The sequence below is a fragment of the Podarcis muralis genome, chromosome 15 (assembly GCF_964188315.1).
Source record: "Podarcis muralis chromosome 15, rPodMur119.hap1.1, whole genome shotgun sequence".
Taxonomy (NCBI): Eukaryota; Metazoa; Chordata; class Lepidosauria; order Squamata; family Lacertidae; genus Podarcis; species Podarcis muralis.
Window position 1 is genome coordinate 16,057,816 of NC_135669.1, and position 13,873 is coordinate 16,071,688.

General features: G+C 47.6%; 1 protein-coding gene across 2 annotated transcripts in view; it reads right to left on the reverse strand.

The window, feature by feature from the left end:
* The window catches only part of DSCAML1 (DS cell adhesion molecule like 1), a 172,722-nt gene extending 159,089 nt beyond the window's left edge, over positions 1-13,633 (reverse strand). Inside the window, exons 1-2 of one of the 2 annotated variants that reach the window (XM_028708714.2) lie at positions 13,411-13,630; positions 2,771-3,088 (exon numbers count right to left, since the gene is read on the reverse strand). In XM_028708714.2, coding sequence (XP_028564547.2) covers positions 2,771-3,088; positions 13,411-13,462 — 370 coding nt within the window. In that variant the 5' untranslated portion in view covers positions 13,463-13,630. Of the gene's footprint in view, positions 1-2,770; positions 3,089-13,410 lie in introns of both variants that reach the window. The other variant, XM_077919679.1, reaches the window with a different exon arrangement.
* Between the last annotated feature and the right edge of the window lie 240 nt (positions 13,634-13,873).

Genomic DNA, 13,873 nt, shown 5'->3' on the forward strand with positions numbered 1-13,873 from the left:
ATCCATCCTACAGCGCACATGACACCAGGTTCGCACGTGGCTTTCAATTGGGAGCACTCCTCCAAGAAGCGCCCAGAGACTTTGGCCTGCATTGTGCATTGGGGCAGGTTGTATTACCAGCTGTTTTTCCAGAGCCAACAAACCTCCACCTAGCCTAACACACAATAAACCCAGTAAAACAAACAAGAACCTCAGTAAAACAAAGGCACAAAGTATCACAGTGCAGAAAATAAATTATCCTGTCATATGCTGAAAGCTGGTCGAAGAACGAACACCAGCAGTTAAAATTTATTTTAAGTATATAATGCCCTACAGCCAAGTTGCAACAGGAGTAAAAATTCAAAACACATAAAATAATAACTATCAGCCACAAAACATATTAAATCAGCATAAGACAACGGGGGGGATAAAAAAAAACAACAATTTGAATCTAGAAGAGATTAAAAGGCCTGGGGAAATAAGACCAGGAGCCAAAACGATAACAAAGTAAGGTGAAGGCAAGACTCTCTGTGCTGCTGTCTCCTTTACTCAGGAACCACCTGCTGCACCTCACTCAGCAGGAGGACCAGAAAAAGGCCTCCTGCAAAGTCCTTGGTGTGCAGACTGGTCCATGGGGAAACAGTTGATCCTTCAGGGATCCTGGTCCCAAGTTATCAAGAGGTTTAAAAGGTGGAAAACAACACTCTGAATAGGGTCCAGAAACAGGCTGAGAGCCAGTGAAGTACTAGTGTGAGACCTGTTCCTACTACAGCTCGTGGGCAATCTTGCAGCTGTATTCTGAAGTTTCTAGACAACCTTCAAAGGCAGCCTACATACAATGTATGAAAAACATAAGAAGTGTCCGGCAGAAGCTGGATCAGACCAAAGGGGGCCTATCTAGTCCAGCATTCTGCTTCTCACTACAGCCAGAAAATGCTCCAAAGCAGAGCTGTACCTGGGAGGAGGGGGCTAGATGGGGGTTTTGCCCCAGGTGAAGCCTCCAGAGGGGCACCATTGAGGCTCCCAGCCTGTGTGTATATGTTTGCACAAATGTGCATGGGGGGGGTGTGCCAAACTGGGTCTTTGACCCAGGTGAAATAAAGGCTACAAGGAGGCCATAAACGTCACAGCCTCCTGCTGATGCTGTGCCCCAGAAACTAGCATTCAGAGGCACACTGCTTCCAATACTGCAGGCAGCATATAGATACCGTTACTTGAGAGATTTATGCTGTACAAATATATCTAATCTCCTTTTGAAGACTTATGTGTTCCAAAGTTGGTGGCCATCTCTACATCTTGTGGCAGCAAAAACCATAGTTTTAACGATGCCTTGTGTGAAGAAGTGGTTCCTCTTGTGCCTGTCCTCTGTTCAGCTTCAATGGATCCCCTCAGGTTCCAGTACTATATGAGAAAGAGAGAAAAGCTTTTCTCTTCATACCTCACATAATTGTATAATATGCCACAGGGAAAGAGGGATATTTGACCCTCAAGTTAGCCAGAAGATGTAACTGGTAACAAATGTTAGAGGAGTTAAGGGTTCAAGGATTCAACCCTTCCCTTCCCATTGGGAAATATGTGTTGGAATGCAAATTGATATTTGGCATTCAGAAACAGGTGGATTTCCCCAACAAGGCCCTTAAAGATTTTCAGAATCCAAATCAGTCTTTTAGAAAGTCATACATTACAATGCTGAAGCCACCAAAAAGAAACTGCTGATCAACGCTTGTCGCCCTAAACATGCAGTTTAAACCAAGGGCACCACAGACAACTGCAGGAGAAAGAGGTGGTGTTGCCCAGGCCCGGCAACAGCCCACAAGGGCACTCTGGGGGGAAAGTACCCATAGCAGAAACCACAGCCTGCCCACCCACCTCCACACCTGGGAGGGCCTATTTCCAGCTGTGGATTTGGAAGGAAAAACTACCAGTCCCATTTCTTCAGAGTCACAAAGGTAAAATGTCAACCAGAAAAGAGTCCTTACTGGTTTAGGGAAGAAGTAAGCATCTGCCATAAAAAGGTCCAACTTGTATCCTCCCTCCCACATTGCTCCTTCAGCACTCACAGGTGTGAGCCACAAGCAGGGAGGTAACCAATGCATAAAGAGAATTCTGAATGCTCCTCTGGCCAAGTGCAACCTGTGCCCTTAAGTTCTGTCCTTACATTCTTCTCGCCCTGCACCTCCCCAATATTATAACCAATGCTGTAATTCGGGTAAATAATTCACTTCTGGATATTTAATGTCAGTCTACACTGCTGCAAGGCAATGAAGGAAGAAAGCTCCTTTGGTCCCTGGGGTAGTATGCACTTTGCTAGTCCAATGCTTAATAGGTTACCTAATGGAACCACTGGGGGTACTCAGCCCACCCAGTCTCTGACAATCATTGACCAGAAGAGCTCTGCTACTTTGCTCATCATTTTCCTCTGCTTAATTAGCCATCAGCCTGTTTAGGCTGCAGCTCACAAAGCAAGTAGGATGGCTGCAAAGGAACATTTCCTATACAGGTGACAGGAGTTTGGCCCAGCTCAGACCTCACCAAAAGGTTTCATTCAAAGTGTGTAGAGTAGCCAGCATAACAAAGAGTTCTCTGCAATTCAAAAGTCAGCATTCAGACACTCATCCAACAGACACTCATTTACCTCTCCTAGAAAATATTCCTGATTGTCTGGGACCAAACACAGCCACAGCTGTCTATGCTCTGCTAAAAAAGTAACTGGGCACAGGCCCAAAGACTGCCACCATCCTCCCTCCGCTACAAGTGAAGACAAGACCCAGAGCAGCCAGTCAGCCAATACCTGCTTTAACCCGGATATTTGGGCTCCTGATTTTCCCCGCAGAATTCTCTGCAGTACAGAAATAGTCGTTGTCGTGGATAAAGCTATTGAAGGCAGATGGCGAGAAAGGGTAGAGCTGCAGCGTCCCATTGGCATGGACGTGACGGATGTGTGGGACATCATAGATGTCATCCCCAGTGGCGAGGTACCAGCGAAGGGTGGCACTGGGGGACCCTGCTGCTGGACAGGGGATTACCACCCCCACAGTGCTGGAGAAGGTCACCTGCTGAATGGAGTCGTTCACAAAGTAGAGGCTGGTTCCAACATCTTCTGTATGCGCTGCAGAGGAGAAGAGAAGAAAATGGGAGAGCAAGCATTGAGGAGTGGTGCCAGGAGTGCCCTCATGCAAACCCCAAAAGTCAGCCCAGTCATTGCCACTGGATACTCCCACTACCTTAGCTCACCCACAGCACCAAGGAAATGAGACAGTGGCTCTTTCCTAGGAATACTTGCTGAGACACCTTCTCCAGAGGCAAGGCCAGCAGAGGCCTGCTAAACTTCCGTTTCAGAGCCCAGTGCAAATTCACAAGTGCCAAACAGACCCTCAAGGCCACATCAGAATGAGGCTGTTTGGCTATGCCAGGAGGTCTGCCCTCTGGGGGCAGGATTTACAGCCCCAATTATTGACAAGAACCACAGAATCAGAAGCTTCAGCAGGCATCCCTCAAACCTCAAGGACAGCAGCTTCTGAAAGGCCTTCAGAGGAAGTATCTGCCAAATGTTCAAAACTCAAGAACTGACTGGGCAGCCAGGACTTCATGAAGTACATACTCCAGATCCCTGTGAGCTTATATGTTTTCCATCAGCCCTCTTACAGAATGAATAAACCCATTAAAAAAACAAAAAAAAACCCTAAACATTTCAGCAAACAATTTAATGAATCTCACATAACAATGAGTGGTAGAACTGAGCTTCCCATTTCTCCAATTTGTCATGTTGTTGAGAACATGTGTAACTTAGCACATATACCAGGGGGAGGGGAGAGAGAAGACTGATGAAGATTTTCAGAAGAATCACTGCTCAAGGGTACAATAGCTATCAAAGGAGGGAAACATCTACAGCTGCTCAGGTGGAGGGTAGCTTGGGAAGAGATAATGGAAGGAGTTGAGGGACAAGGACCTCCCCACCCCACTCTTGCACAGGAATATCATGCACAGGAATAAAGATCTGGGTTAAGCCAGTTCAGCCAATTACACCCACATCTCCCTCCAGTGTCTTTTTCAAGATCTGCCAGGCCTCTGTGCTGCCCTCCAGAAACCACCACCACCCCAACAAGGAAGGCTTAGTCAGTTGCTCTGGTGTCACTTCTACCATTTACTGTGCCATTCACGGGGTACGGGGCAGTGTGCCTAAATCTCAGATATGGGCAAGAGCACCCTACTTGGGGGAAAGAAGCACTTTTGTCTTCTCTGCAAGGGGCACAAGCACACACCACCTACACCAACACCTGTATACATGCTGGAGGCTGCAATGTGTTTGGATGGGGCTGATTTCCTGAGAATCAGCTGGAGGTCCCCAAAGCCATTCAGATTTGACTCCTTTTTTTAGCTGTGCTACTTTTAAGTAGGTGGAAGGACAAAGATCGAGGACAGAGCAATCTGTGCCAGGGAATTAGCAACTCCTCCTCGGGCTCAGAGCCCAGCCACCTTCCCAGCTGCGCCTACAACCATGCAAAGAAGGAAAAAGCACTATCGCTTTGGACAAAGTCACAAGGGACCTTCCACAACCTCCATTTTCCCCCAGTATTTTTTTTTTGCTTGGGGGGGTGCAGGAGGGAGACAAATGGCAGTGAATGGCAAAAAATGGCTCATCTATTAATATTCTTAGCAGACTACTTTACCACCAGCAGCCCCTCCAGAGAGGATGCCTCCATCCCAACTGCTCATTTGAGGAAAGGCTATTAAAGCCTTATTGGGCACAGCAATTCACATCTCAACACAAAGCAGGGATGAGACCGTAAACGCTAAGCAAGATGGGAAAAAATATTTTTGTTTTCATCATGATGGTGAATATTCAGAAGCTGTCTCCTCTTCTAATACCATGGGTCCAAATACCACACAGCTTTCTTGGGCTGGCATTAGAAAAATAATATCTAGAATGTTTTAATTACTTCACAGTACAGGCACATTAATGTGCATCTCTTAGAAACAAGGAAGCAGTTAACAGAGCTGCAAGACAGCAAAAACTGTCTGAATGGAGCCACAGGAGGCGATGGAAAGGCTCTTCACACACCCGCCCCTCTCTCAGAATAAGCTCCTTGCTCTGGATACAAACATCTGCCTGACAAAATTGCTGGGGTGGGGAGGCACTCTGCTGCAAGAGAAGATTTTTGGGGGGACAAGATGTGCTACACCATTTCCCGCTATTTACCAGCCCACAGGAGGCACTTTGTTATGGCCCAAACAATGCTTCTGCTAGATTCATCCCAAGCCTCCCCAGGACAAAACCCAAACACAAGGATCCCCTTCTCTGAAACGCCAGGCAGACAACACACACTCACCACAGGCCCTTGCCAATAGGGAAGAGGCACAAGCCAGCTCCCAGTTACTGCTACCACGATACCTAAGACATGCTATCCATTGAGTTCCTGCGTCTCTCCTCACCATCAACTCAGGGTCATCACAACTACATAACAGCAAATTTAACTAGAAGAGTGTCAGAATACAATCATCTAATCTATTATTGTGTGAACACTGTCTGGCAGTCCCTCTCCACTCCAGGGTGTCCCCAGCTCTGCTTCAACCGTGAAGTGAGGGAACTCCATCCCTGGTTTGCTTTCTTTTCCCCTTTTCTCTTGCTTTTTCCCCTACAAGAATTTCCTTGGCCCGCCAACATGTGTGAGTTTTACAGAGGTAGAGTGAATACTCATTATCCTTCCAATGGCTAACAATGTTTGCCCTCTTTCCTAAGACCAAAATAAGCACTTCATAGATCAAATCTTGATCCACCTAGTCCAGCATTTCTGTTTTGTTAAAAAGAATCCCAGTTGTGCAAAAGTAGGATTTGGTGCAAGACATAAAATTCAGCATCCTAAGAATTGCAGATTTTTGGTAAGAGAGTAGAGAGGCATTTCTAGCAGATAAGCTTGAACAGAGGAGGCGGGAAGAGCTGGACTTTCAGCAATCAAAGCTCTGAAGCTTTGTTACTTGATACAGCATTTCATCTTGTTGTTTTACTATTGTGTTTGTATTTCAGCCCTGCTAATAAGCCACTATGGATATATTATAGAAAGGCAGGATATAAATCTTCATAACAAATAAATAAATACATAAGCTCTGCGTACCTCCTGCCAGAAACAGAATTATGCCAGCCAAGCAAATATTTGCATAATGTATTCGGGTCACAGAACTGGGAAGAACAGACACAGCCCTGGTCCTGGCTTACAGAAATCTGGGCTCACTGCAAGAATGGCTTGAAGGGTCAAAATGGGGCCCTTAGAGGAGGCAGCCATGTTCATGCAGCTGCTAGCAAAGCCCACTCAGGTCCAGTAGGAGGACCCCCATTCTCTCACCTCTGCATTCAGTGCTCCCATGAGCAGCAACCCCTTGGGAGATAACCATTTTCTCTGCAGTGAGTCCCCCACCCTACTCACCATGTTAAGGTTAGTTGCACAGATATGGGGGTGGGGAAAAAAGAGGGGGGAAATCCTCATAAATAAGGAGAGGAATTCAAATTACTAGTAAAGCTTTTGCAGGTCAAAAGGGGCGGAATGGATTTTTAATAGAAAATGGAAGTTATGGGATTGGTAGTAGTTATGAGACAGACGCATAGAGTTAAATCCATCTAATCTCCTTTACCATTTAACGGTGAGCACCATCCTAATTCCATGTTTCATAAAACTGCCTCCAAATCACCAGGAGAGATTAAAAACATAGAAATAGCCTTGCAATATTTTTAAAACAGAAATCACTTCTGGCATCTGGTCACAATCCTTGGCTGTAACCTACATATCAAAGGCATTAATTTAGACCCAACCTTCGGCACTGGTACAGAAGGGAGGATGGGATGGCAACAGAACAGCAGCACCAAAGTGAAGATGCACAGTCTGTGTTCCCAGCGCTGAAGAAAACACATTTCGAGTTCTCACAGAGCAATCTTCTTAAATTGTAGGAAATTGCAACCTAGAGGTATTGAAATATTAATACTTCGGCTTTGTCCGGGGAAAGAGATTCATTTTGTCATCATTCTACCATAATATTTACTCATCTTCCTCACTGGACTTCTTCAAGTGTTGCACTGCTAGAAGGAACCTGGCAAAGAAAGGTGAAGGTCCCTTTCTGTCAAAGCAGTCGTCTGCATCCAGCACATGTCTTGGGGGCAAAGCACAGAGATGCTTCTGACCCCCTTCAAAGCAGTCATCTTCTCACCCTTCCACATGTTACCACACCCTCTAAATATCATAGACTGAGATGCTACACTGGCCCAGCCTTTGGCCCACAGGTGAGACCACAAGGAAAAATGATCTTGCATGACAAGAACATTGCTCTTCTTTTCAAGGGTCAAAAGACATTTACGATGGCTTAAACCTACTAAAGAGATGTGATGGGAAGTGGGCTATTTTATTTTTTTACAGCCCACCAGTTAGCAGCCTTTAGTGGAGATTTTATATTTTACCAGTCAGATGAATTCAGCAGGGAATACCGCAGTCAATAGGGCCTCACCTAAGTCACAGGCTCCTGACAGGTCTCTGCCAAATGGAGCTGCTATCCTCAAAAACAAGAGGTAAAAGATACAGATGCCACCAAGAGTTGAGTAGGAATCAGCAATGATGGCTGCAAAAGTGGGGCAGCTGTCCACTCCATCAGACTTCAAAGGATGCAGTGGTTTACAGATACAGAAATTTCAAGCTCACCATGAGCTTAGAAAGCTGCTCCATCCTTGTTGCCCACCCTACTGATCACAGGCTCTTACTGTGCACAGGTATTGCTCATGGGCAGGGGGTAACAAGTCAACAGCAAAATGTGCAGAGCATCTCTAGGGTAAGCTGTCTTTTCCAGGCAGCAATTCCTCCTCCATTGCACCTTGCTCCCCCACACCCAAGTAGAATTCTCTGAAAGCACACTGAATGGTGAAGGGACTGAATGGTGGAGTTAATGCACAAGATGGACTTGGACAACATGTTCAGCGGAAAAAGGGGAGCAAGAAGAAGACGGAGAACCCCCAAACCTGCCTTGCCATTCCCACCTAGAAGCTAAGTGAACAATGAGCCACAAACAGCTTTTTGACAAGAGGTGCAAGAAGCTGCCAGCAACCTTTGCTTCCTCATAGCTTGTTTATGCCCTCTCTCTTTTTTTTTTTAAAAAAGGGGGTAAACTGGACTTCTGAATACTGCAAGGCCAAGGCCACCTTATCTCCCCCTTATATGGCTTCAAACACAACCAGCTATTACACCAGCCACCCTTGGACTATGTTAGGAGACTTATTCTCTCCTTGGATGCAATCTATCTGCTGTAAGTGCAGAGCTTAGGAAGAATTTAAATAACTTGCTTCTTAATGTAAAAAAACAACAACCTTAGCAGCTGTCAGAATAAGTGAGTGTGTCAGGGACACCAGTGCCGGGATGACAAGGCAAACAACCAATTCTAAGGGATCCACCTGCCTCTGGGAGCCATCAACCCTTACCCCTTTTAACTATCACTCCCAATGGCTCATTATCAGGATCTGAACTGTGAGGAGAAGGGAAGGATTTCACCCAAAATCACGCAAGCCGACCACTGCCTCAACCCTTTGGTTAAGATATTGGAGGGCATTGCCTCATGGCCCACTTTTTGACAGAGTACTTCCTTGCCTCTTGCTCCAGAGGGCAGAATGCGTCAAAGCACTCTGTGCTGCACTCTACATCCATCAAGAACAGGGGTCAGCAACCTAAGACCCATGGGCCACAAGCGGCCCATGAGGGTCGTTTAAAACTGACCCATGGACCCCTGCCACCCGCTCGGTCAGCTCCCGTGTGCCACGCTAAACCAGTGTGCAGCAAAGCAGGGAACGCCTTCCGTGACACTGGCAGGCATCCCATTGGCTGCAGGAAGCTCCTGCAGCCAATGGGAAGCTGTGCATGCCTCCTCCGCACCGGAAGGAGTGCCGGAAATAGCGTTTGCGCATTTGTGCGTGCGCCTGCACTCTGGCCCACCACAGCGTCTGCAGGACCATGAACCAGCCCAAGCCACAAAAACTTTGCTGACCCCTGATCAAGAGCATCCAGGTTAACAGTTCCCTGTGTGGGAATGAGGAGCTGGCATCCTTCTGGAAGTCTTGACTGGGACAGAGACAGCTAAACACTGGAAATCAAGGGGCAGCAGGGAAGAGACTGTGGTGCAATTGAAGCAATTACAGTATGCAGAAGCCCAAGCATCTCCTTTGCCACACCCAGAACACTATCTGCATAGTCATGCATCAAATGCATGCCTCGCCCCAATGGCCCCAATGAGATCTCCCCTCCCTGCCACAGATGTCTCATGCTAAGATCCCACACCCCTTGCTAAACACACACACACATATATATATTTTGGAAAACTCACCAACCACCACATTAAATTTACAAGGATAATGTGGTGAAACTGTGGAGTGGGAGTTTTTGTGTTTTAAAGATTTGTTATGTTAATGACTCTGGATTTTTTTAAAATACAAGTTGAAAAAATAAAATATAAAACATACAAGGAGAGGCTATGCACTGCTTGAAATTGGGCTGATCAGCCATAGGAGGGCAGTGCACCAATTTCTGGCACCCAGTGTGAGTTTTGTTTCAGCTTCTCTCAGCTCCATTCCATTTTAGGCAATGGGCAATAAGCTGTTTGCACCATTTTGAATACACAAATTACTAATTGCCACCACAACTTCCCTTGCTGGGAGGAGCTCTGACCCAGCTCTATTATTCTGCAAGTCTAGAGAAGGCAGGAGCTTTCAGAAGCCTCTCTCCAGAGTTCTGTTCATCTCACCCAACCGCCATGTCTACCAGGCACTTCAAGATAATGCACACAGGGTTCAAATGCACACACTCACACACCTCCATCAAGGGTAAGCTAAAAGTGAGCTGGTGGGGACATTACAGCCAAGCAATGCTATTCAGCACATTGGGCAAAGGCCACCATATCATTTTTTTAAAGGAAAAATATTTAGCTACATTTTAAGGGAAAACCTCTTTACATGATTTGCCACAAATTGAAGGCTTACTGAGGATGAGGAAATACAAACAACAAACACAGATGGAAGAAAAAGCTGAAATCCAGCAGATTTTTCCCCCTCTTCCATTCAGATACAATAAATAATTTTGATCCTTTCCGATTTCTCAAGGAACTGAAATTGAAGAGGCCTTTCAAACTGCTTTTCCTAATATGGAAAACTGGCTTCCCAATTGCTTCCTTCTCTGGTATAGAGTGGCAGGTGGTTAGTCCATGCTGTTTGGAGAAGGGAAGAAATCACACCTCCTGGCACATTGCAGAACGTGTGGGCCGCCATGTTGGGAGGATCTGAGCCACAGAATGTGAGAGACGCCTCAGCTCTTCCTCTCTCACAGAGCTCCTCCGCTGCTGGGAATGAGACAGGGGGGCTCAGGCAGCCCCTCCAATGCCAGCCTAGCAGGGGGAAGATAATGACAAGAGAAGGGTATGGAGGGTGCTTACGAAACAAATATGAAATTCTGCCCACTCTCACCGGTGCAGTTAACACCGGAGGGGGGAGAGATGGCTACGTGTCACTAAATTCCATCACCAAGCCTGGAGCCAAGTTGTGCCCAGCTTGCTCTCAAGAGCGCCAAAAGCTCCAGCCGAGATAGATAATGGGGGCAGCACCCCCTAGATTTTAAAGGTATGCTGCTAGGCAGCCAACTTGGGGTTTGGAGGACCCCAGGCAATGGGTCATCAAGGCTTAGCAGTCATGCAGGGGTGGGCAACTTCCCCTGCCCCCCATCCGTTAGCTTCCAATGCCGCTGCTATTTAGCAGAACCTGGAACATGTCAAACCAGCCCTTTCTCTACAGCTTAATGAGGATCCCATGTTTAATTTCTAAGACAAACAAAGCACAATGAGGGGGAGGCACAAGGGAGGGAACAGAAGTGGTGCAAATGGGAACTAAATAGCTGCCTGATTTTAATATGAGAAAAGCTCCACATAAATAGGATGCAGCAGGCAGAGGTGGGGTGGAAACAGAATTGCAAGCATCGCCCACCACCACCCTGCGCCAAGCCATGGATACCCAGCCATGACACTGGACATGTCTGCAAAGCAAGCAGAGTTGCTCACATCCCTCTCCTCTGCTCCCAAGTCGTAAAAGCAGTGACACTGAGCTCTCTGCCCAGTGAGATACCCACATACACTTGTTAGCCGCCTGTATATAAATCTGGGAAATGGGCTCCAACCCATTGACGGTTTTTTCCTCAAACTTTAGTGTTCCCTTGGATCAAATGTTTATTTGCTTTTTTGTTATAACAGAGCCCTTTTCTACAACAGAAGCCCATTAAACTGTTGTGCTTAGATGCCCAAATATATTAAGTATCCAAAAGGCTTTTCATGCATTAAGCAATATCATTTCTCACCCTAATATAATGTAACCTATTGTATTGTTATTCACTTTCTGGAACTGCTCCATTTTAACACTTTCTAACAAAGAAGCAGTTAGGGGTCCATTAAAAAAAAATCATGGCTTCCAAAAAGGGGATGAGGCTGTGCGAGATTCTGTTGAGGAAGACTCAATTTGGTCTTCTCAAAGACTGAACAGCTGCTACCACCAAAGACACTTTCCCAAACCACTGGGAATGAAACTAATCAATCAATCTAGTACAAACAATTATTATTTTGCCTGTGAAAAAATCAAAGGGAATATAGCACACATTGTGTGTGTTTTCCCCCCTCTTCCTTTTGCACAGTCAAAATGCAAATGCAGGCAAATCAGATGCTGGCATGGATGACAGAGACAAGCAGAACCTCAACACAGAGAGATCTGGGGAGATGCTCCCCCCAAAAACAGACTAGCCCTAGCTTTAATTAAAAAGTTACTTTATGATTAATAACTGGTTTTCACATAACTATTCTGCCCCAAACAAACAAAACATTTAAAATGTGCTAAAATAAACAAATAGGTATTCATTCTACAGCAACCACCCAATTTCTGTATGTTGCTCTCTTAACAGTCTGTCTGATTGGAGCCAAAAGAAGGAGAGACACTTTGCTTTGCTCACAAGGCATGACAGGATAAAATCTCACAGTGGAACCTGTGAAAGGGAAGGCAGGCAGGCAGGCAGGCACCCCCCAAATTGCAGCGCTTGCATGATTGTTCTTGTGGATTGTGCACCAAACAGATGGCAGAAGCTGCAAATTGCCCATCCTTTTATGCAACACAGATCGATTACACTAAACCGGGTTGTAATTTCATCCGATGCAACATCCAATTGCCTTCTGGTTACAATGGCTTCATTAGTCGGGGCCCAATTTCTGTACAGAAGACCCCCAAACCCCAGTTTCCAGTTCCAAACAGAACCTTGCCTCTTAAAGAATTGCATTGCCCTGACAACTGAATTGGCTCATATCCCCCCTTTTCCAAATCTGATTCCTTTCCAACTGCTGGGCTAGATTTATTAAAGCACTCCTAGAGGGGAGGCTGTTATTTTAAAGGCATATCAGGGTTTGAACTATCTTATGGGATTAGAATATGGCTCAACGTTGACTTTGACAACTGGGGACAGAAGAACAAAGCTCTAAAAGTATCGCTGGCAGCTTTAAGCCTTGGAATTCTTGCTCGAACACACAGGGAGATGCTGCCTTGGTATCTATTCAACATTCACGTAATTAAATACATTTCTGCAGAGATGGGCTGAGGAGAGGCGGGGGTGCGTTATTTTTAATTTCCCTGATGAATGAATTTCAGAGGCTACAAAGAGTTAATGGCAATAATTGCCAGCTCAGGGATCCAGACTTGCTCTCTGCCTGCCCAGCCTGTGCCAGGCTCCCGGGCACAGCCCCTGCTAACCCAAAATTCACATCCACCGGAACAGAAACCCAAAAGCACAACACCAACATTCCCCAGGGTTGATGCTTCTTCTGGGAGAGCCTGGCAGAAGGGGTGCCCTACACACACATGCACACACACACACACACACACATATTTGGGGGAATGTGGGGGGGGAGAGACACACAAAGCAAAGCAAAATATAGGCCATCCCCACCTCAAGATGGGGGGGGGGGGGACACAGCTAGCAGCATAGCAGCCCTGACAAATCTGAAAACTCCCCGTGCAAAACCAAAAAAACCTTAGAGTTCTGGGTCACATTAGGATCGTTTTCCACAATGCCCACCAACCACCTTTGGGGAAAGAGGACCTACACACTGGTCAAAAGCAGACCAAAGTGCAAGTCTGAACTAGCCCAAGCACCGGGAGGGGGGGGCGCCAGTGTAGGATGCCCCCTCCGTCGCTGGCAGGTCAGGAAGCACCCTCTTCCCCGAAGCCGAAGGACGCTTCCACCGCGAAAGAGTCAGAAAGTGCGAGGGGCTGACCGGGAGGAAGAGCTCCCTGGAGCCGAGCGCAAGTGGCGTTGGGGAGCCGCCGGGCATTCCGGAGCGGCTTGGCTAGAAAAGTTCCCGACCCGACGGGGCGCCGCCGCCCTCGCCTACCTGGGCTGGTCCAGGAGTTGAGCAGCAGGAGGCAAGAAGTGACCAGCCACATGCCATCCAGGGGGGCCGGTGCCGCGGGCGGGCGGGCGCCCTGCCTCTGCCGCTGCCCGTGTCCCTGGCCGGCCCTCGCCAGCTTCCCCCGTCGTCGGATGCTCCGCGCTCGCCTGCCCTCCTGCTCGCTCGCCTGCCCGCCTAGCGCTGCGCCCAGCTGCTGCTACTGTCAGCCGGCGAGCCAGCGAGGAGCGAGCGCGCAGGAAGGGAGGAGCGGGGCGGGCTCCCACATCCCCGCCCACACAGGCCGCGGGGGGAGGAGAGAGGGAAGGGGACGCCTCCCTCGCTCTCCTCCAGCGCGAACCTCCGGCCAGGCAGGGGCAGGTGCGCTCGCGGGCAGGTGCCTTCCCGGGGCTGGGCGCGCGCTGCCTGCCCGCCCGCTCTCCCGCGCCCTTCCGGAGACCACCCCGAG